The 22008-nt window shown below is 38.3% G+C and overlaps 1 protein-coding gene and 1 long non-coding RNA gene across 2 annotated transcripts; one reads left to right on the forward strand and one right to left on the reverse strand.

Annotated features, from left to right (window-relative positions):
• Positions 1-1760: 1760 nt before the first annotated feature.
• On the reverse strand, positions 1761-16189 carry LOC110063054 (uncharacterized). The gene is made up of 4 exons (XM_089274446.1): positions 15614-16189; positions 5200-5499; positions 3745-4080; positions 1761-3070 (listed from the first exon to the last, which is right to left on the reverse strand). The coding sequence occupies exons 1-4, from the start codon at positions 16179-16181 to the stop codon at positions 2790-2792; spliced, it is 1485 nt and encodes a 494-aa protein (XP_089130572.1). The 5' UTR covers positions 16182-16189; the 3' UTR covers positions 1761-2789.
• LOC149118927 (uncharacterized) lies at positions 6082-11445 on the forward strand. The gene is made up of 2 exons (XR_016202274.1): positions 6082-6633; positions 11276-11445. It is a non-coding gene; the product is annotated as an uncharacterized LOC149118927 (long non-coding RNA).
• Positions 16190-22008: the final 5819 nt, after the last annotated feature.

Consider the following 22008-nt stretch of genomic DNA (forward strand, 5'->3'; position numbering starts at 1 on the left):
TAGCGGTGAAAATATCCAAGCTCGAAAAAAAATCTTCCTCTCTCAGAAGCCAAAATCCAACAACATTGAATTCTGAATTGGCGGAAAGCCGTTATTTGCATACGTCTGCTTTAAACTACATGAAAACTGACATCTCCTTACTTCATTAAGTTTATCGAATACATGTAATTAAGGATTAACATGTAGAAATAATTGTCCAAGCGACAAACTTATCTTTGAATTCGAATATAATTCGTTATTTCTGGCATTATTTGATAAACCCCTTCGTTAGTTTTACCTTTTACTTGCTTTTTATGGCAAATTTTACTAACTTTGAAGTTTTTGTTCGCTCAATGTGTTCACAGCCGGCATTCGGTATCCAAAAAAAACTTTTAATAATATATTAACAAAGAATAAGTTAGAATAATTGCGTCACGATTGAAAAGAAAGTCTCTTAGTAGCCGAATATAATATGTAAGCGTTTGTCGATTTTAGAGACTTGAAACTAAAAGAACAACTTAATTTATTTTTTTCGTACCTTTCCTCTAGCATCTTTAAAAAGTCACAACTTAAAGCTTAAATTCACAACTTAAAATAAACAGGTCAGTGAAAGGAGTGAAACATATCAGATGAGAAAACAAAACAAAACAAAACAAAACAAAAATTGACGACGTCCATTTTGCAGATCATGCATGCGCCAGATTATGTATGTATTTTTAATATTTATATTCTCTTTTGATAACCGTCTTTCTCCCTTTCTTTAGACGGTCGTTGGGTAGAAAAGTAAATGCTGTACCATCAACGAGATTTTCGTTCACATTCGCCTCAAGAGGTAATACAGAAACTGTACGGGAATGCATTTTTTAAAATCAGGGAACAGGGAAATGGGAAATGGGAAACAAATACAAAAATGGGAAACAAATACAAAAATGGGAAACGGAACGGGAATCGAAAGCGGGGAACGGGGATTCTTTGAAAGCGAGAATCTTTAAAATGGAGATTCTTTAAAACTGGGAATCTTTTAAACGGTACATCTTAACTGAGACTTAAGAAGGCATCTTTTGACTGTATATTCTCACAACTGTTGAATATCACTAACTACTACTGCATAAAACTATCTCCTGGGTTCATTTGTGCTGACGGAAATTTCTCCGTTCCCCGTTCTCCGGGTTCCCGTTCCGTTTCCCCTTGTGATTGTTTCCTGCTACCTGTTCTTTATTTTCCCATTCCTTACTTTACCGTTCCCCATTCCTCCGTTTCCAATTCTTCCGTTCCCCGTCTGAAAACCAGATTTTTAGGTGGATTACCACTCTCGCATATTGATAACTTGGGTCAACCAGCGCAAATTTAAAAGATGTATGGGCCGCTTGCACCTGCCAAAGAGGTTGATTCACTTTCTACTTTCTCCTACATTCTACTGCAGACACATGTTAACCGTCCATTCATTTGTTCTATTTTATTTCACTCGCGTAAACCCGTTAAAATTTGCGCCCGTTGACGCGAATAAATAACGCGACAGTGGACAAATGGGTTGGGAAGGAGAGGCCCGGGGAGGACTTGTCAGAGTCTTTACGGTAACAGTCTGTTGTTAACCACTGAACAGCCCAAAGGATCCTTCCTCTTTGAAAGACGGTTCCAGGTTTTCAAGACCGTAATAGTTTGCAAGTCGATGTAACAAAGCGTAGAAATATATACTTCTGGATTTCTCTGAACGGTCTTCTGTCAAAATATCCCCTACTGTAAAATTAGAACAAGCGTATTCAATTAAACTTTAAACAATGTTTGCAAGCTGATTGTATAATTAATGACAATGAAAAAAGTCCTTATATTTTATTTCACAATTTTAAACGCAGTTATCTACAGGTTGACAAGGTATAGTTCGTTTACTTAAACTCGCCGCGTACTCTCGCGACCATAACTGAAAGCGCGAAGGCACAGAAACACAAGTTCTTTCGCAAAGGTGTGTGGCAGCCTTTAGACTGCCTTTATCATGGTCTCTTGCTTTTATTCAATGATATTTCTATTAAGTTAACATGTTTTAAGACTGTACACCAACTGAACCAGAATGAAAGTGTTCTCTTAAGCACTATAATGACTTTCAGAACTTTGTTGGCTTTTATTTCTTGATAGTGATGTTCAGCGATGACATTGTAACATTCACCGCTTTAATATATTTTTTTTCTTGTCAAACGCCTTGTAAAATTTATAATCATCCGAGTTTTACCTATTATCAAATACCGAGAACAGAGTTAAAAACAGTGTTTGGAAATGTGGTAAAACACTGTCTTGAGCGTTTGATATGTCTCCACAATCGAAACTAAAACAAGGAGAAAAACGGAAAAATAAACTCGTAAAAATATATGCTAATTAATATCAGATATTCAAAAACCGTCTCGCGGTTATGATATCCTTTGTTTGAATTTGATAAATCATTGATGAGTTTGAGAAGTAACCATCTGCGATGTTTGAGTCTTGCGTTTCGAAGTTTTAGGAAACACCATCATCAAAATTTCTCAGATAAGACTTCCTTTGGTAAGTATGCTTTATATATGCCATTCTTGAGCTTTCTCAGCTTTTCATTTTTAGACCAAGAACGGAAATACTTCTGATGATTGTACAAAATCACTGATTTAAGTGTAACTACCTGTTTAGAAAAACTGTGCAGTCAATGATTAGTGACCTGATACTGAGATCAGGTGACCTATCATTGATAAATGTCAATCACGGGATGTCAATTTTAAGAGCCCATCCTTGTCTTTGTAACAACCTACATATACTTGGTTTAACTCCTTAAAAATTCTTCTTATTTTTTAACTGAATACTTTTCGAATGTCATTTATCGCCGAGTAAGTAGACGCGACACCGCCAAAAATCCCGACAGCTATAAGTTCGTACAAGAACACCTTGATATGTAAAGGAATGTTCTTTTCTATTCTGAGATAAAACAGACAAGGAAACACAAAGGTTAGCGCTGTTACTGTGGATCCTCCTATCAGAGAGAGAATGGGACCAAACTTTGGTATGAGTTCACCAACGCCAAGGATACAACACATGATTCCTGTACGAAGAAGACACCGCTTCAGACAGAACTCTGCCGGAAAAGAAAGTTAAAACATGAGCGTTAGTTTTACTAGTATAGATACCATACTATCAACATCGAAACGCTTTCACTCCTAACAGTGTTCAACATGTAATATACCTTAACAGCATCATTGTATCGTTAAGCAGTCAGGTAGTGAGAATAACGAAAATCCTCATTTGTCATCAAATATTTGGGAGAACTGAGGTTAAACAACTTAACATTGGTAAAAATCACTATAACTGTTTACACTACCGTCAGTTTGTTTCTCTTTTTACCCAAGCTGGAAAAATGAGGCAAAATAGTCGAACCAATTCGTGAAATTAAAGAAAAGAAATAATATAATTTGACATGTATTTAAAGACATCTGGGTAACTCCTTCTCAACAAAGGCACGTTACTTAATTAATTATCAAAGTAAGCTAACAACTTACTGCAGGGTGTGTAAGTAACGAGACGAAGAGGCGGAGTAGCAGTTTTCTTGACCACACCCTATTTACCTTCCCTACTTAAACCTCTTCGAAACCAGGAATTTTCATGGGATAGTACAACAAAAGTGATACTGGTGCAAAAGCTGTGCTTTGATATGCAGCAGGGCACCGATCTGCGCTCCTTCTGCAACGAGCCCGTTCCCAACGAGGCCAACTCCTGTTCTCCTGACTAAACTAGGTTACCATGGTTACTCACCTTGGGGTATACTCAAAAGTTCCTCTAACTGCTGTGACACTGGATTTACCACAATCACAAAACTGAACAGCAAGTGAAGCGTAATGAGCGCCAGCACTACGTCTAACATTCCTGCAGACGTATTATGCTGGTTATGACCCACACTGTCGAGAATGTTCGAGGTGATGTCCTTGCCGTATGCCACAAAGCCAAGCACTGTCACAGGCAGGTACATGCTGACTACGCCAATATAAGCCCAGAAAACGGACAACGCAAACCTGGAGGATTTCTTCATGTCTGTCTGAATGGTTGGGAAGGTCGAGGCACCACCAAAGGAAAACAGAATTGTTCCAAAAGCTACAAAACAAAGGAACATTAGTAATTGAAACCACGTAGACATTTTGATTGTAAAACATTTAGGTACACTTGTCCTATCATCAACACCGTCTGCATTTTTATTTCTCTTGCGTGAGCTGGAACTTTGTCAGAATGATTCTGTTCTTTACAGATCACTGTCGACAAAGTTATTTTCCCCAAATTTAAATTCCGTCCACACTACGCGGGAGGAATTTCAAAGCGCAAAGATCACCAGTCATTTTGATTTGTGTTTGAGGAAAACTCGGTCAAGGAAATCACATGATCATCGTGACGCCGTCTATACGAAAACGAAAAGCCGCCGTTTTCAAATTCTTCCGTGTCATTCAGCACAGTTACCAGTTCTCGCGCTAGAGAAAGAATTATATATATTAAGAAAACAGGAGCCTGGTTTCACGGTCTTCTTGAACAAGCTAGGTTAATGATGGAAAATGTTTATCTTTGTCTTAAGTAAAAACCCAGTTAACAGCGATCAATAGCCCTTTTCAAGGTTAAGTTTTCTCATTTGCATTACAGAGTAATTCAGCATGTACGTGAGGCCACCTTAAAATGTCTTGCTTATCATATATAAAATTTTAAAACGTTCTCTGGGTAAAATAGTTTAAGATTACAAGCTTTCGATTATCAGTGTGCAATCTTTGACAAATAGTGAATAAAAAGCGCTATCGCTAAAACACACACCGTAAAAAGTGTGAAGTAGAAAAAATTACATTAAGAACAAAAAGATCCTTGTGAGGAAATAAAAAGCTAATATGGGGTTCATAAAAGAGTAGAATATTGTCTAGGTCATTTTGAGTTATTGTCCGATTCAATTGTAATTGCGGTATAACAGGATTCCAACATTTTCCTCACGCGAAAATTAAGAGTGTTTCTAATGGGTGAAACCATTGCTATGGTAACCTTCTGTGGGCCATAACTTCACCAATCCCATTATTGTAGCATCAACTAAAAACGAGAGGTAGAATTGAACAATCAAAGAAGAAGTGCTGAACAATGCTGGAAACTGTTGTGAGCCATCTTTTAAAACTAACTTTTAATAGTGGCATATTTCAATACAGGTGGAACAATGGAAGAAAGAAAGATGACACGCTGTTTTCATACCTGAAAAGAAACTCTCGAAGTTCACAGTAGGCTGTTGAACGGTTTTCAAATCGGTCGGCAAATCCAATCCGATACACACGCAGATCATCAAACAAGCCACGGCCGTCGCCAAACTAGCACCTACAGCTATCCCCCAGAACTCCTTGGGCGTGCCAAGCCAGGAGCAAGGAAGTAGGACTGCAAAGCAAATTACAAGCCAAATACGCAATTCACCAGTTTTTCCAATATCACCATGCACAGGCAGATTAACCAGACTTGACATGTTTCCTGCTGCCAAGATAAGAAACACCACGCACACGCCTAGACAAAAAAAAATTATTATTATTCCGTGAAAAACTGGTCCATAAAGAAAATGAGCATTGTAATTACACTGCTAACTTATAAGTTAACCGTAGGTGGGTGGTCTCTCTCACTTCCGTCTTAGAGAGGACTCGACCAAAATTTCCAGGAATTCCCAATACGTATCAATTTATATTTGTCATTTGACGTAATAGCTATAACTCTCAGGTTTGTTAAAACCTGGTGCACACTTGTGAGATAAGCATAACACAAGTGAAACAAGCATAAGCACAAGCACAAGAAAAAAGGAACATGTTTGTTTCTCTTGTGCTTTACAGATCAAAAACACACAAATTACTCAAACGTTGCCTTCAGGCGTTTTATACAGTCACGATATAGTGGTTCGCTTTGCAATGTTTCTTGCTGCATGATTAGAGAGTTCTGCTTGGATGTCCAGACGATTTTTCTTTTCATTGCAAAAACAAAACAGTCATGCCATGATCTAGATGTTTTACGCTTTTTAATTACATACCGGTCAGTATAAAACGCAGACTGCAGACCGGGGCTAAAATGCAGACTGAGGGTAAAATAAAATATCAGGGGCGGGGCAGAAGACTCCTGAAATTTTCGTGTAGGCATCATCCAACAAAAAATGACGTCACATCCGGTTTAAACGGCGCTTCGCGGCTCGTTTCACAAAGCGAGAAAATGGCGTTTCAATTACTCATGATTTCCCTCTATTTGTAAACCATCAGTTTCGTTTCATTTTATATTGAGTATTGAAGGATGTTGCAGACACATTACTTCGACTTTTGAAGCAAAAATTTCGGGAAAAGAGAAAAGTTTATTATTGCTTTGAAGCAAAATATCGGAGAGCCTTCCGTCATCGTCGGGCCAATTTTACACATATTCAAAACTGGTGTTGTTCCGACTTTTGGTTCTTGTTGTTCGTGATTTAGTGATAACAATAAGTGCAATAGCCTATAATGTTAACAACAACCTGGATGAAGTATTGCTGGCCATAGTTTGCACTGTGTACTACGGGAACATAATTAACAGAAGCCGTTTAGCTCCGAAAGTCACTGTCACCAGAGCTTTTGTTGCTCTTGGCTCACGTGTATTGGTAGAAGAGACAAGCTGGATCGCATGCTGAAGGTCAGTATCCCACATTCCTACATCTCTCGTTGAAGATTGTTGTTTTCAGTAAGATACAGTACATCTGTATCCGTCGGTAGTTTGGTGTCATCAGTCTCTTTCTCTTCGGTGAGTGCTTTTAAAACGCCCAGTAAAAACTTGATTCACGGCATGGAAGCTTATGCCTCGCTGGATCGAAATTCGAGCAAGATTTTTAAGTTCTAGTCCTCCTTAAAAGTAATTAAATCAATTATTCAAATCCAAACCATCAGAGGGAATCTGCCATTGAAGCTGCCCTAAGTTAAGGTCCTGTTTATGGACCTTCCCCTTTGATAATCGTGGGGGTGTTCTTTGAGGCAACACAGGTCCCATTTGTATGGTCTCGGGTACCCGGGATAACCCTCCCCCTGAGGCAACTTTATCAAGTGTTTGTATGAGAAAATGTAGCCCCTGTAGGCCGAGTAAAAGTTGACCCTGCATGATTATTTGTAATTCTTATTGAATAATCAAATGTGCAACTATCCCTCTTTGTTTAAGTTTCCCTCACTCATTTGATCACAGTGGGTTTTGCTGAGTTAATTTTCTCTTCTTTGATACAAATTGCTGCTTTAAATCTTAAATCTAGGCATTACGAGACACTCGCCATGCTGAGAGTTGTTCCAGTTAGGTGAGCCAAAGTGTTTATGTATACTCAAAGAAAAGTTGTTGGTTACTTTAGCTGCCAAGGCGAGTCAACTTGCCCACCTGAATTGTCTCGCCCCCAAGTCTGGTTCGTCATCCTCATGTAAACGGTTGGTTGAATTTTGCAAAGAAATAAGTGAAAAGTTAGCTCTGCCAGGGTAACTCGGGGAAAGGGTTGTCTCTGGTACACAAGAGCTATTCTATTTTATTTCCATTTTCCCTCTTCCTCTTCCAACTGATTATGCAAAATATACTGTCCAAAATCTTTATGGGTACTGGTGTTTGAGAGTGTCATCTTTATCACTACTGTGGAATGTACCTTACCATACGGCCACCCCCGTTAACACAGCCACCTAGTTATTATGGCCACTCTATTCTGGCTCAAACAAAAGCTCAGTCGGTCATTTTCTTATTTATTAATTATACAGTCAGATTTTTGTGACCTGTTGGTGACCAGATTAACAGAATTTTGGCACATTGTAGGAGTAATTTATATACAATTTACAACAAGCAACAGGCATCATTTTGTTAGTGAAGTCCCATGCATATATGTAACTCTTGATTATTTTGAGATTTTATCTTTATTATGTCATCAAGGCAATGATATTTTGATTCCTGCTCCAGCGGTAGGGGGAGGGGGGGAACTCTCCTCTATGTGCTATATACAGCTGTGCAGCCCCAAAGGGTATGGTTATTCAGTCGTTTTGGTCATAAATACTCTAGGGTAAGGCTTTTGCCCTCTAGTCTTTAATTTGTTATGTTTTTTAGAATAAGCTACCTCAATTTTCATCATATTGATAAGACCATCAACAAAAGTCCTTCAAAACTTATGTTTAGGGCAACTGTAGCAGTCGCAACAGTCATAAATGGGGTAGGGAAAATCACAGATTTTGGTCATAAATAGGTTAAGAGTTTAACTTTTGTGAAGAGGGCTGCACTGACCCCCACCCAATTTTTCTGGGATGTACAAAACACATTTTCTTAGCAGTTACTACAGTCTTGCTTTAGTAAATCAAAATAGTACTTGCTGCCAGGTACTTTATAAAAGTATAACCCCTCCAGAAGCCTTCACAATGTACATGTAATATCAGGTGCTAACAATTTTTTTTTGCTGCTGATTAAAATTTGGTATTAAATTGTACTGAACTGGTGCAGATTTAATATACATTATATTTTGTCACACTTAGTTCACTTATTTTAAGACTACTCAGCAGCAACTAGTACCTCTTGTATGACCATGCAGTAACAGTATATTCCAAACCAAAAAAAAAAGTACATGTATATGTATTACTATCCTGCCTGGAAGAGTGTGTAGAGAGAGCACACAGTGCAGTGCCCTACTGTATGTCTTTTGTTAGGTATAATAATCTTAAATTTAGAAGACTCGTATTGATCTTAGAATTCACAAAAAAGTTGATTTCTTGACAACTCTTCTTTAGCTGAGTCACTTCATAATAAATTAGCAGTTTGGTATGTTGTAGCATAGAACTTTAATTAATTAAGTTATCACACCGGTATCACAGAGGTCATGGGTTAGAATCCAGTTCACACCTAATTTTTTTTTCAGGCTATAATTTCACCTTTGCTTAAGTTGTGTATAGTACGTTGCAATGATCAATCATGTCTTTATAAGTTGATCAATGTATATATGTCCCACTGACTTATACTTCAACATTTTATCTTAAAGTTTGTTTATTTGTTTTATTGTGTGGTTCTAGAAAATGTCCATACCCACCCCAAGGAGATTATTGGAAATTCCAGGGATGGGGAGGGTCTCAAAAGCCAAACTTTTTAAAGAAAAGTATTAATAAAAATTGGAATTTCCATAGGGATGGGATGGGGAGATCTCTGTTTAATAAATACATAAATAATATGTACAGACCCATTATCTGATGTGAAGACTGTGCAACATATCCTGGCCAACGAGTTGCCAAGGTGTAGCATCCTTGTTATCAATTTCAAGTACCAAATTAAAGAAGATCAGCATGTTAGATGGGAGAGGGGAATTTTTCAAAATATCATAGACTAAAAATATAACTAACTGCAGACAGTACTGTTTCGGCCTTCTGGGCCTCATCAGTGCAGTGCTGAAGACTAGGATGGAGGTTAAGCTTAAAAAGCCGCCCCAAATGCTACACATGTGGTAGTATCTAAGCCGTTACCAGAGTGCTCAAACTAGCGAGCTAGTGAGCATGCGCAATTGCAACAGTAACGACTCATCCCAGTAGAGTGCTCAAACTGAACATGAAAGCAGAGCTTTGTATGCCAGCGAGCTATATCTAACTGCAGACAGTACTGTTTCGGCCTTCTGGGCCTCATCAGTGCAGTGCTGAAGACTAGGATGGAGGTTAAGCTTAAAAAGCCGCCCCAAATGCTACACATGTGGTAGTATCTAAGCCGTTACCAGAGTGCTCAAACTAGCGAGCTAGTGAGCATGCGACTAGACTAAAAATATATATATTTTCCAAACTCAATCATGTTAGTAGTGTTAGTGTCTATTTATTTATTTATTTATTTATTTATTTATTAATGAATACCTGTGAAGAGATAGTCATACATTCTTGCAAATATTCTGGGAGTCTCCCACATACCAGTTAGATCATCCAGTCCCCCAGGAAAGTTATGAAATTTATTGTCCAAGTAAACTACTGAACCATGGGCTCCAGTGGGGACAGTGCTATTACGATGCAATTTGCAGATGTGCTACATAATATGAACTTAACAGTTTTGTTACCATGGCAACAGACTGCATTTCAGACCTTCCCTGATATTCTAAGCTTTTCTGGCCACCTCATGGCCTTGATTAATGTTTTTCAAGCTGAAAATCACTGCATTATTGAAATTGGGTTAGAGGGGACTGGAAAACTTAGATTCAGTTGCCAATTGGGAACATATTTTTATAGCCATATTAGTGTGTTGCCTGTAGAACTATAAGGCTACCAAGTTTCAATGATCTCTGCAGTATATATGGTCTGCACTTGATGTAATATTGGGTTTGGTGTATGACATCATCAGTCCTCTCATTTGCATATATTTTACACATTTTAAACTTAAATATCTCCAGAATTAATGCAAATATTTGTTAAGGTAAACAGCATTTGTAATCTATAGCGGAATTCTATTTGATACTCCTAAAAATTCTGAATCAAGGGGTAAACATTTGATGATAGTAGCATGCCAAATCATTGAGTTGAATTTATGCTGCTGACATTTACATGTACTGTAAGGTGTTGAAGAGAATTTTGGAGGGGAATTTGGTGTGTTTATTGAATTGCCAGAGGTTGGTTGGCTGGTTTTGTTATTGCTTTGTCATTATCTTCCATGTATTTTTTTTTAAAAGCAGAGTGCTTGGTGGCAAAAGCAAAACTGGCAATATTCTCACTTACCTGTGTTTCTAAAGTCATGTTTTTAGGTTTTTGGGGTCAATCTATTAGTAGTTGCACTGTCTTAAATTACAATAGAAAAGATGTGATATTAATTATGTAAGTTATACTTTGGTATCGTTCATACCAAAATTATAGTAAGTTTCTGGTTCAATGTTTGCCTCTGCATTAATTTGATTAAACTACTGTACTTTATTTTTTAACGGAATTTAATTCTGTCAAAAGGGAGGTGGGAATCTGAGAACAATAGTGAACTAGACCAACAAATATACAGAAATCTACCACCATTGCTTTCATGGCTGAGTGGAGATGAATCTAAGTCAGACCAAAATTAGAAAAAAAATTACTGATTTATTGGAGGGTTGAAATGGGATCCTGGCTATGGGAGAGTAGGAATCGGGGCTGAGGGGGGTGGGTGGTGTGCTTGTGAATTTAAGAACCTCTCTGAAAGTGAAAACAAACTGTAGGTTTGAAAAGTTTAAAGCAGAGGTAAAAATTATACTTTAATATATCTTGTTTATTAAGGTGGTAATGAGCATAATACCCACTTAGGGTGAGTCATTGAAACAATGACATAATTTATGTTTGTCTTTTCTTAGGTGGTTACCTCCTGGCATATACACCCCACACAGGCATACAATGTTATGATTTAGATGATGCAACCTGCTTTCCCATGTTTAACATACACGTAAGAGTATTGATCTGTGGACCAGTGTACAAGTGTGATTTCTCTACTGATAATGAGAATTATAATAAAGATACAAAGCCACTCTGGTGTGATTTATTTAATTATTCCTTAATGGTAAAGTGAACCAGTTAAACTAAAGGTTGCACTCTGTAAGATCAGGTGTACAAAAATTAAATAGAAAATTTCACTACATCAATTTTATTAATTAAGTATACTTCTCTGCAAAATATAGTTGGTATGTTGTTGTACTGGTAAGAATATAATTTGGAAATTTTTTATGGGAAATGTTTCCATTTAAAAATGTAGCTCAGATGCCACAACTATAGTTCTCCTTTCTGTGGTGTTTTCTTTTGTGGTAAATTGTGAAAACAAATTATGTTGACCTACATGTAAGTTAAAAAAATATACAAGTAGTAGCTCTTCTGAAAAAAAAAAGTTAATTTGTTGTTGTTTCTTCCTGTTCATTTTTTCCTTGAACATTTTTATTTTCCTAATAAGTAGTTTAGCTAGCCATAAAAATGTTTTGTTGTCTCTGAGACCATTTTCAAGATAAAAAAGTGATTTGTATATAAAATTTGAATTTTTTGGGGTGGGGGTGGGGGGGGATGGGGACCTTTTCAGAATTTCCCTACAAAGGTCACAAGGTACAAGGGAAGAGGCAAAAATAGAATTTTAAGTGTTAAAACATATGTTTTCATCATCAGTTTGGGCCTCTCTGTGAAGCTGCATAGTATACTTGAGGATCATGTTATACCCATTTTAATTCAAAATACAAATGGAAACTTGCATTGACAATCACTTAATCTCTTGGCACTGTTTTGTTTTTTAATAATTGCCTTTTTTCACAAAACAATAATTTGAACATCTTTGTTTCACAAGCTGGGAGGGGGGGGGGGGGGAAGGGGTATTCTACAAAGTTTTAAATGGAAAGGCCTTATCTCAAGGTCCATTACCCCTTACCCTTTTGTATACATTTGTACCATTTTGATAGAAATGGCACCTCTTTTGTCGACCTTACATTGCAAAAGGGTAAATGTACCCCTTTAACAAACCTATTTAAGAATACTGCATCCCTTTTCTATTCCCTTGGAAAGAAGTTAATAAATAATATTACAGAATCTCTTCATTCTGGCTGAGGAGAGTAAATGAGAGCTTTTCAACAACATTTTAGAACCAGAAGAATGGAATCCCTAAATGACAGATTTTCCTACCCTTTCATACACCTCAACTTGTGAAATCCCTATCATTAATTTTATACCTGAAGCCTGAAAAAGGCACTCATCGTGAGCTGAGCCTCCCCATATAGGTCATTACAGAGAGCCTTCCCACATACACAAGTCAGGAACTCTTGACAAGTACTGTAAGTAGATGCTGGCTTTAAGACTGGTCTGAGCCAGCTTCTTCAGTTTTTTAGCACAAACTTGTTGCTCTCCGTCAATTTCTAGTACAAAACCTTTTCTTTGCTGATCTGGTCCAAGTTCACAGACACTAGCATCACTCTCACGACACTGACTCTATCACTGTCACTCACAGTCTGATTCTTCAGTTTCACTGCACCATGCTTCATCATCACTCATCATTGTTAGACATGAGTTCATTAGCTTGTAAAATTCACCAGCCTGGCAGTGTCACTGTTGCTATTGCCTGTTCCCAGACTTCCTTTTATGGCTAGGTGTAGGGGTATGAAATTTCACTACTGTTTATGAACAATTTGTTTAGATGGCATATTGAAAGTGATGAATTACTGAAAATTGTCAGTATTGCTAGTGTTCTCTCATTTCCTTAGGGATTGAAATATCTTGATGTAAGATTACAAAGAGAAAGCACACTGAAATATAATGCACAATTTTTTAGTAACCTTTCAAAATGGGTTGCCAATATGACAGGGATTAATAGATGAGGAACTTGGTCTGCAAACAGGGCAAATGAGAGGGTTTGAAGAAATTAAAGGTGCATGCTTGACCTCAGTGGGGGGGGGGGGGGTATTGGAACTTAGCGCTGCTGACGTCTAACACTGTTGAAACGGAAAAATAAATTTGATTATAAATGAGAGAAAACCACAACATGTCCAAATTACTTAATCGCCGTTAAAACTAATCCTCTTGCTTTTTTTTTAAGGGGTTCACGGCCTGCCTGTAACGAAGCGTTTATCAATTAAGGGATTGCTTAGAGAAAACATATCTTGTTTAAGGTGCTTAACCAATCGTAACATATTTTATGGCATCAGTTTGAGTCATGAGCAAACACACGAGTTTGTGTTAGTGTCGATCGGCAAGAAAGTTCCGCAAAGCGCGTTATGTGTGTGGGTCTATTCTTGCAGTGATACGATTAACAGCACTCAAGTACTCTCGAGTGTTTGGCAACAGTAAATTTTAAAAAAGGCGCTTCTGTTAATAAGGTTCCCCCATGTCTAGAAACCTGTCATCGTGCATTTTTCTTAGTGTGATGCCTACCTAAGAGAATAGGATATTTGAATTGAGTGCAACTTACCTAGAATTCATTATTTCCACACAAACGATGACTCCTGTGGAATTCAGCGAGGAAGAAATGGCGACATTTCGTAAAAAACACGCCTTCAAAACAGCGTGTTTTTGAATATATAATTACCCTGTCCTTCAAACAAACTGATATGACGAGGAAGAAGACAAAATTTTGTTTATCGTGGCCAAATAAAACGTTAAAAATATCCGGCTGATTGCAAAATATTACCATTTTACTTACTGAGAGAACGATTATGCCATGTTCAAATTTGATTTTGCCGCTCAGCGCTCTTTTTTACCGGATGTGACGTCATTTTTTGTTGGATGATTCAGATACACAAAAAGTGCCAGGCGTCGCAGAGTGTTCTCCCCCGCCCCTGTAAAATATTAATAATAAACAAAAATGAAGTTGAATTGTGTACGCGTCGTGTTTTGGCATCTCTTCTATCAAAATGGTCATACTAACGATTATTTGAGAACGCCGAAATGTTATAAATTCTCGTGTTTGGACAGCCGGCTGTCACCTTTCAGCGAATACCAATTCACAAACCTTTTGATATATTAAAGTCGAGTACAAAGATTGAATGTATTTCACAAACTAGGCTCGATACCTACAAGTTTAGCTTGCCCTGTTGTTGTGCTGTCGTGTTTTGCTTGCCTTGTGTTCCGAACAATTCCAAGGACATTTGAAGCAGCTAAGACATGCGGTGGTTTGAACGTTACTAAGACTGTCGATGAAAACAGGATGAAGGAAATGCGCTGCAAGAGTTGGTCGGTCCCAGAACTAATCGCGTAAACAAAATTCAAAATGGCCGACGCGTAAACAAAGATGCACAGAATTACGATTAGTTCGGGCCCTTGTGGGAAACTGGGGGAGTTCAAGAACTCGAGGTTGATAATATAATGTTTGACTAAGGCTAGGAAACGCATTTTGGTTTGAGTTTTCGGGATTTTGTACAAAAAAAAATTACGGGTACGCGTACGAACACTCCCAAGTCTTCATTTGATCCAGATTTGATCCTCGTTTTTTTTATTATTATTATTAATTTTACCCTCAGTCTGCATTCTACCCCTGGTCTGCAGTCTGCAGTCTGCATTTTACCCTCAGTCTGCATTTTAGTCCCGGTCTGCATTCTACAGTCTGCGTTTTACACTGACCGATTACATACAGCTTAATGAGGGTAACGGCCATCAAATCACATGGTAATCTTCATGGCGAACAAATAACGCAATCCTTTTGTCACAGATATATTTTGTTTACCTCACGAATAAGCAGATCTTATTTCATGAGGAAAAGAAAACAGCATTCTACATTTCACTTAAAAATCACGCTTCAAGTAGACCCAGTATGCCTTCATCGCACCTCACACTGGGAGCAAAGTCATGCAGAAACAGGCTGTCTTTACAGTGGCAACGAAACGGTGTTTTGTATCCGATATTTTTTGGCATGATGATAAAATTTGAACCTTACTTGCAAATGTTGTGATGACCTTTCTTGGCTGAGCGGAGGGCAGAGGGCTAGTTGAGCCCAAAATCGTTTAAGTGTTTTTGAATTTGTTTTATAACATTTTACGAATTGTAGTCTTCTTTTACGTTGGACTGAAAGAGCATTTTTGTGTTCCCATTAACTCGTAGCTTTATGTCGATAATAGCGACGTGCATATTTCCTGAATGTAGACCTTTGTAGCGTGACAGATTGAAGAAAGTATTATTCAAAAACCCTTTAATTAGGCGTTATGCAAATTTGTGGGAAAATTTTGATACAATACCTATAAGTGTGACGTTGATACAAACAGTAACAGCAACAGATGCCCATCTTCCATGAGCCTTCTCCCCAATGGCTGGGTATGGATACCGCACATGTCCCTTGTACTCGTCATGACGATCACGTAAAGTCGCCCAGGATCTTCCTAGCACCGTACCGCAATATCCAGAGGCAAAACAACACAGAATTAGCAAAGCAAAGCCTGTCAAACCTGCTCCTACAATGGCGGCAGGTAGTGCTAAAATACCGCTGCCAGCCATTTCTCCAGTGATGAACACTGCGGCCGTGAAGACGGTTAATCCCTTTTGCAGCTCCGCGGGTTCATGATGTTCACCTCGCCGCTCTATTACTAGGTTCTCGTTGTCGAAAGCCTCTTCTTCTGCCATGATTTCTGGATCTTGAACACAGTCGCTTTGGACGTCATTTGCTACAGGAGCGACAAGCTTTTTGCCCGAACTGATTAAATTTTCTTGCAAGTCTCCCATGAAGTTTCTTGCAACAACTTTCGAAATAGATTGACCCCGTAAGGTTTGTGCGCATGATTGCGTGCATGATGTCACACTGTTGAGCATTACGGTAGATACAATTTACCGTTGCGAAGTGCCCTCGAGTGTGCCTCGCAATTGCGGGTTCTAATTTTTAAGATTCTCCATATGCAAAAACGTTTCCGCTAAAAAGTTTTCCCGCCGAAAAATTTATTTCACGCTAGCTTTCCAAGGTAAGGAGAAGGAAAAAGTAAGGAAAAGGCTTTCCTTCCTTTTTCTCCGCGCCTCGGTGAGATTAATGGCTGCCAAAAATTTCCTCTCAACTAACCGGAAATCAAGTTTTCTTTCTTTATTTTTGAGCCACCAGTGGCGTATTTTTAAAGGCTTTTTTGTTTTTTTGGCCCACAACTCAATACTATTTTGTCTGTTGGAATATCACTTGAGTATTTTCGTCGTAAGCTGCTCAAATTTGAGTGTAGTACGACAGTGTCGAATGCAGGCATGTCCCGCTTATCATGAACAAGTTGTTTTCCGCGTCTTCTTTTACGAGAACTCTACATTACTCCTCTCTAAATTTTACATACGTTGAAGATCAACAGTTTTGCCATAACAGCAAAAAATTAGCTGGATATATTTGATATAGCAGCGTTTAAGAACTTCAAAGTTTCCCTCCTCTTGCCACACGCTTGCAAGGATTTCGCCATAGAGTCTATCGGGACCGAAAAGTAATAAAATTTTGCTTGTTTGAGTTTCGTCTCAATTACAAGCAACATGTGATGCCTCATCAAGGCTTAAGAATTTTCGTCTGTAAATACTGCTCAGTTTTGTTTGCGTAAAAATCCAATTAATCGCTGGTTGTCGATGAAAAAGAGCGCCCGCCGATCCGTATTTTGTAGCTTAACATGACAAAATTGAACTTCAATTACGCTAGCTCTTTCGTGTAAAAACGTACATCGAACTCAAACAAAATCTCTAGCTTTAAATATGTTTAAGACTGATTTGATAAATATTTGAGAACATTTTAGAGTTTAGCTGGAAATATGGGAAGACAGCAGAGATATTAAATCAGCAAAATTACGGTAGTGCTTTCTTTAATCAACCCGAATAACCACAAGTCACCCAAGCGTAATTTTAGAGTTTGTATCTGGATAACTCTGGCTAAAAAATAACTGTTTGTATGGAGATCAGGAGTTGACATTAAATTTGCTCAATGTATGGGTAATTTACCGAAGAAAGACTCTTGACCATTCACTGGTGTCATTTTTCTCACCCTGGAGAGTTAAAACGAGATTTGAGCGAATTTTGACAAATTTGTCCTACGGTGTTATAATAAGAGAAAAATTTTTCAAAATTGGCTCAAATCTCGTTTTAACTCTCCAGGGTGAGAAAAAATGACACCATTGAATGCTCAAGAGTCTTTATTCGCTAAATTACCCATACATTGAACGAATTTAATGTCCTGACTCCTGATCTCCATACAAACTCTTCTATTCAAGTTAGCCACAGTTATCCAGATGCAAACTCTTATGTTACGCTTGGGTGACCTGTGAAATAACAATTTCATTTTGTTGTTTGAGTTTTCAAAACTCCTTATCGATTTCATTTTCGCAGTATAAAATTTCACTATGTCGAAGAAACACTCATGATCTTAGTAGCCTTTTGGCGTTGGCAAAAATTGTCGCATCATCTCAGCAGAAAAGATGGCGAAAAAAAATACTTTGTCAAGACTTTTTATTGACAAATTAAAAACACCGACTCGGACTTGAAAGTGCGCGCGCTGCATTATGCAAATTAGCTACTTGTACGCGTTAGACTTTCCTGCTCGAGAAACAAGCAGAAACAATAACAAACTGACCGAAAACAGATTTTGGTTATGATTAAGCATTGTTTTGAGAAACGCACAAATTAACCGGCGATATCAGAGGAGAGACTTGCATAACCTTTATTCGTAAGTTAGAGGAAGTGCAAAAGATCACGCGTACAACTTGCGCGAGCTGATTTTACAGCGCGAAATATGAAGTCCTGTTTTCAACCTGAAAAACTCACCTTTCCCCATTGCCTCAGAACAGAAATGCACCAAAAACCTTCCTTCTTCATATAGGAGGGAGTTTCGTGGAATTTCTTTAGAAATCTAAGTTCCACTGTAAGTAAGCGGAATCTACTCGTTTTAAGTAGACCCAGTCTACTGCATCACACCTTTTTGCTCGGACCCGCTCGTTTCACCGCCCTACATATAAACGCCCTGTCAGAGCAGTCTGGAGTAGGCTCTCGAGTTGGTCTGGAGGGGCTATATCAGAACAAAATGCTTTTCAACAGAGCATAAATACTGACTACATTGTGGCATGAAGTCAGGTCCGCTTTTCCTCTCAGCAAAACTAAAAAATGACGAAACACGAAAACCGCAGCATATAATAAAACCAAAAAACCAGATATCGAGAAGAAATAGAAAATTACCTGTGGTCAATAACTAATCAAATTATCTAGTTTGATTCGCACTTTTGCCATCTTTTTTTTTTTTTTTTTTTTTTTTTGTTACGGTGAGGCTCGATTACCAGCCGCGCGCTGGCCCACGCTAAGCCCCCGAAGGAAAGACGGCGGAAATCGAAAAGTATTTTTTCCCTACATTTTCAATGCTATGCCATTCCCTACATTTTAAAGCTCCTTAAATTGCAATAGAAAAATTTTTCTTTTTTCTTTTTTTCGGAGGGGTGGGGAGGGAGGAGGGAATGCGTATTTCAAAAGTGCAAAAGCGAAATACTGTATTCAGGACATTTCATGGGGTCATACATGGAGACTGACCCACAAGAGTGTCCCTGGCCGGACGCAAAGCAGACGCAAAACAATGGCGTTCTTGAGGAAAGGATTTCAGTTGATCCGCTATCTACAAAAACATCCAAGTGCTTATCAAGACGTTTCTTTTGATGGCACAAACCTTCCAGATCTCGCTGCAGAGCGTATTGCCTGCTTTCTAGACGGCAAAGATCTGATAAATTTGGGGAAGACTTGCAAATTCTGGAACGAAGTATCCCGGAAGAACATGATTTGGAAAACTCTTGTCATGAAACGGTTCGGAAGACAGGCCATTTCCAGTTTCAAAAGTTCTCAGATAGAATACAAAAAGCTTTACTTTAATCTGGCGAAAAGCAAAAAGGCTGCCACTGCGTTTCAAGTAGTTTGGCTCAACGGCGATTATCTGGAAAAGGTGAAAGAGAAGGAAAGCGAATTCGGGGAAGTGATTCAACTCAATACGGTGTGTTGGCTACAAATCAATGAATTTTTTCTCGGCGTCCTTCCGGGAAAATACTCTCTGGTGTGGCGCATGAAACTCGACAGAGTTTACGTAAACGGTAATTCTAAGGAAGCGATCGAGTTCAGAGCAAGGCCAGAAGAAGGTTGTGGAAACGAGCTGTGCTCGAAATGGACGGAGAATGATTTGAGACGTGCAGAACGTCGTCACGGCAATTGTAAATGGTATCTGCAGGCCATGGGGGACTTTGAAGTGACAGCTACCTGTAAAGTGTATATAGAGATCAAGGGAAGGACAAGTTTCTGGTGTGGAGGTATAGCCTGGGATTATGTTGAATTAAGGCCACTTTAATGGCAAATTTTGGGTCATATTTTGCGGGCTAAATTCAGTCCCAAAGCACAGATTTTGACTCTGCAAAAATGCTGTAGAAAGGGTTCACAGGCTTTTTTTCAACAGATCTAAACTCCCCTGGGGGGTGGGTACTCCCAGAAAAGTTGGGTGGGGGTGTGTGGCTCACTTCCCAAAGCCCTTACCCTATTTATGACCAAAATCTGCGATTTTTGCTACCCTATTTATGACCTGGCCAAAAATTCGATACCTATTTATGACCGTTGCGGCTGGCACAGTTGCTTTAAACATAAGTTACGAAGCGCTTTTGTTGACGGTCTTATTGATAATGATGAAAAAGTAGCTCCTTCCAAGAAACATACCCAATTCAAGACTAAGATGCTAAACCATACCCTACTTAAGACCAGAGGGCCAAAATGGATACCCTATTTATGACCAAAAGGACTGAAAAACCCTACTCTTTGGGGCCACACATACCTATATAGCCAATATAAGGGAGTATCCCCTACCCTTGGGATCTAACCCCATGAAAAGTGACTGTTCACAGGTTATAAAAAAATTTCATACCCTCTGATAAGCATGTGAAAAACCACAGGTTGGATTACTTAGAGTTCACAGGATTTAGTGTCGAGAGGAACAAAAAAAGTTTGAGATATTTGGAGTTTGAAAAAGTATATTCAGACAGGTGAAAATGATTTGAGTTCAAGGTAGTAGAGAGCTCAAGACCACAGGGAGAGGGTACTCCCTTATATGGGCTATATAGGTTTATGTGGCCCCAAAGGGTATGGTTTTTCAGCCATTTTGGTCAGAAAAGTAGGGTATTGGTTTTGACCATTTTGGTTATAAACAGGGTATGGTTTTTGCACTCTAGTCTTGAATCGGATGTTTTTTTTTTTAGAAGAAGCTACTTTTTCATCATTATTGATAAAATCAACAAAAGCCCTTTAGGATGCCTTTAACATCAGCTTGAACTAGGGAAGTACTGGCAACAGCATTATGTTTGACAAAACAAAGCCTGGTACTGGGAGTGGAAAATGTTCCAAACAGCTTTAGAATTTTTGGAATTAATTCAGAAACCTTGGGATGTCTGTAAATATTGTAGCTTTGAATTTTTTTGCCTTTGCGTTTTTTCTAAAGCAAAGATTTATCCAGCTACAAGGGGGTGTGTGTTCTCAGACAAAAGGAAGTATTAGTCTCTGTTGAGGTCTCCTTGGTTTTTGTTATCCCATGGTAGTCAAGTTGAAGGAGGACTTTTTAATCAGCATGTGACATTCCAGACAAGGGACCAAAACAGATTTTTTTTGCTTCTTAAATAATTTAAAAATGTGAGAGGTGACGAGTAAAACTTACATGAATTACTAGCGAGCACATGGTATATGGTACGTACTGCATGCCTAGAAAAAAAATGCTTTTCGGTCACAATTTGGTGGCAATTTGAAGTCTCTGTAGTGAGAATAGGCCCGCCACATTTGATGTATCAATATTCTAACATGGTTGTAAGGCTTTTGGGTCAAAGTTGCAAATTTTTTAAGTTTCGCTTGTCCCTCAATTTGCAACAGAGACTTGGATACAGAAGAAAAAAACAAAACAAAAAAAAAAAAAAACACCAAATATAGAAGTTTGTCCTGAAGGCCTCAGAGCTATGCTAGAATATTGATATATTGAATGTGGCCTATTCCGGTATTACAAAGAACTTTTTCCATATTCTGGCCATGCCTAGCCCTGAAATATTTGGCTTGCCAGAATGCAGAGAAAGTTCCTCATTTACACAAGAATTGTTGCTTTGTAAGCTTTCTGGTAGTTCCGATGTTTTAAATTTAGAATAAGTTCTAGCAAAAACATGTTCAAAGTGCTGTTTCTGAGAAGCAATTACTGAGTGCAGTATGTAGGTTTCATTGCATTTCTTGACCAGTGCAAAATAGGTATATCAGACGGCAAAATATGCATCAGTCTATTCTAGGAGTGCTCATCCATCCCACATCCTGTCAGTGAGGCATTTGAAATATGACAACTGACCAGGAGGAAACCCTGAAGCATATGGCTCCCCTGTGGTTTTGGCCAAGATTGCATTTACCAGTTTCATCTCCTGTTGAAAAATTAATTTAATCAAAATATGGATCAAATGAAATAAACTTGTTATGATAGTTATACCAATTTTAACGCTCTCTGCGGTGATCTGTGTCAATAATATTTGATATGTTTTATGTCTTAAATTGTTCAATGATGCATTGTAATTATAAATAAGCATTTCTTTACTTGAGATATATATAACAAGCTTTTAAATATTTAAGTACGTAGTTGTTCACTTATAGGAACTGT

This window comes from Orbicella faveolata, unplaced genomic scaffold (assembly GCF_042242905.1).
Source record: "Orbicella faveolata isolate gen_17 unplaced genomic scaffold, um_ofav_v1 contig_1, whole genome shotgun sequence".
Lineage (NCBI taxonomy): Eukaryota > Metazoa > Cnidaria > Anthozoa > Scleractinia > Merulinidae > Orbicella > Orbicella faveolata.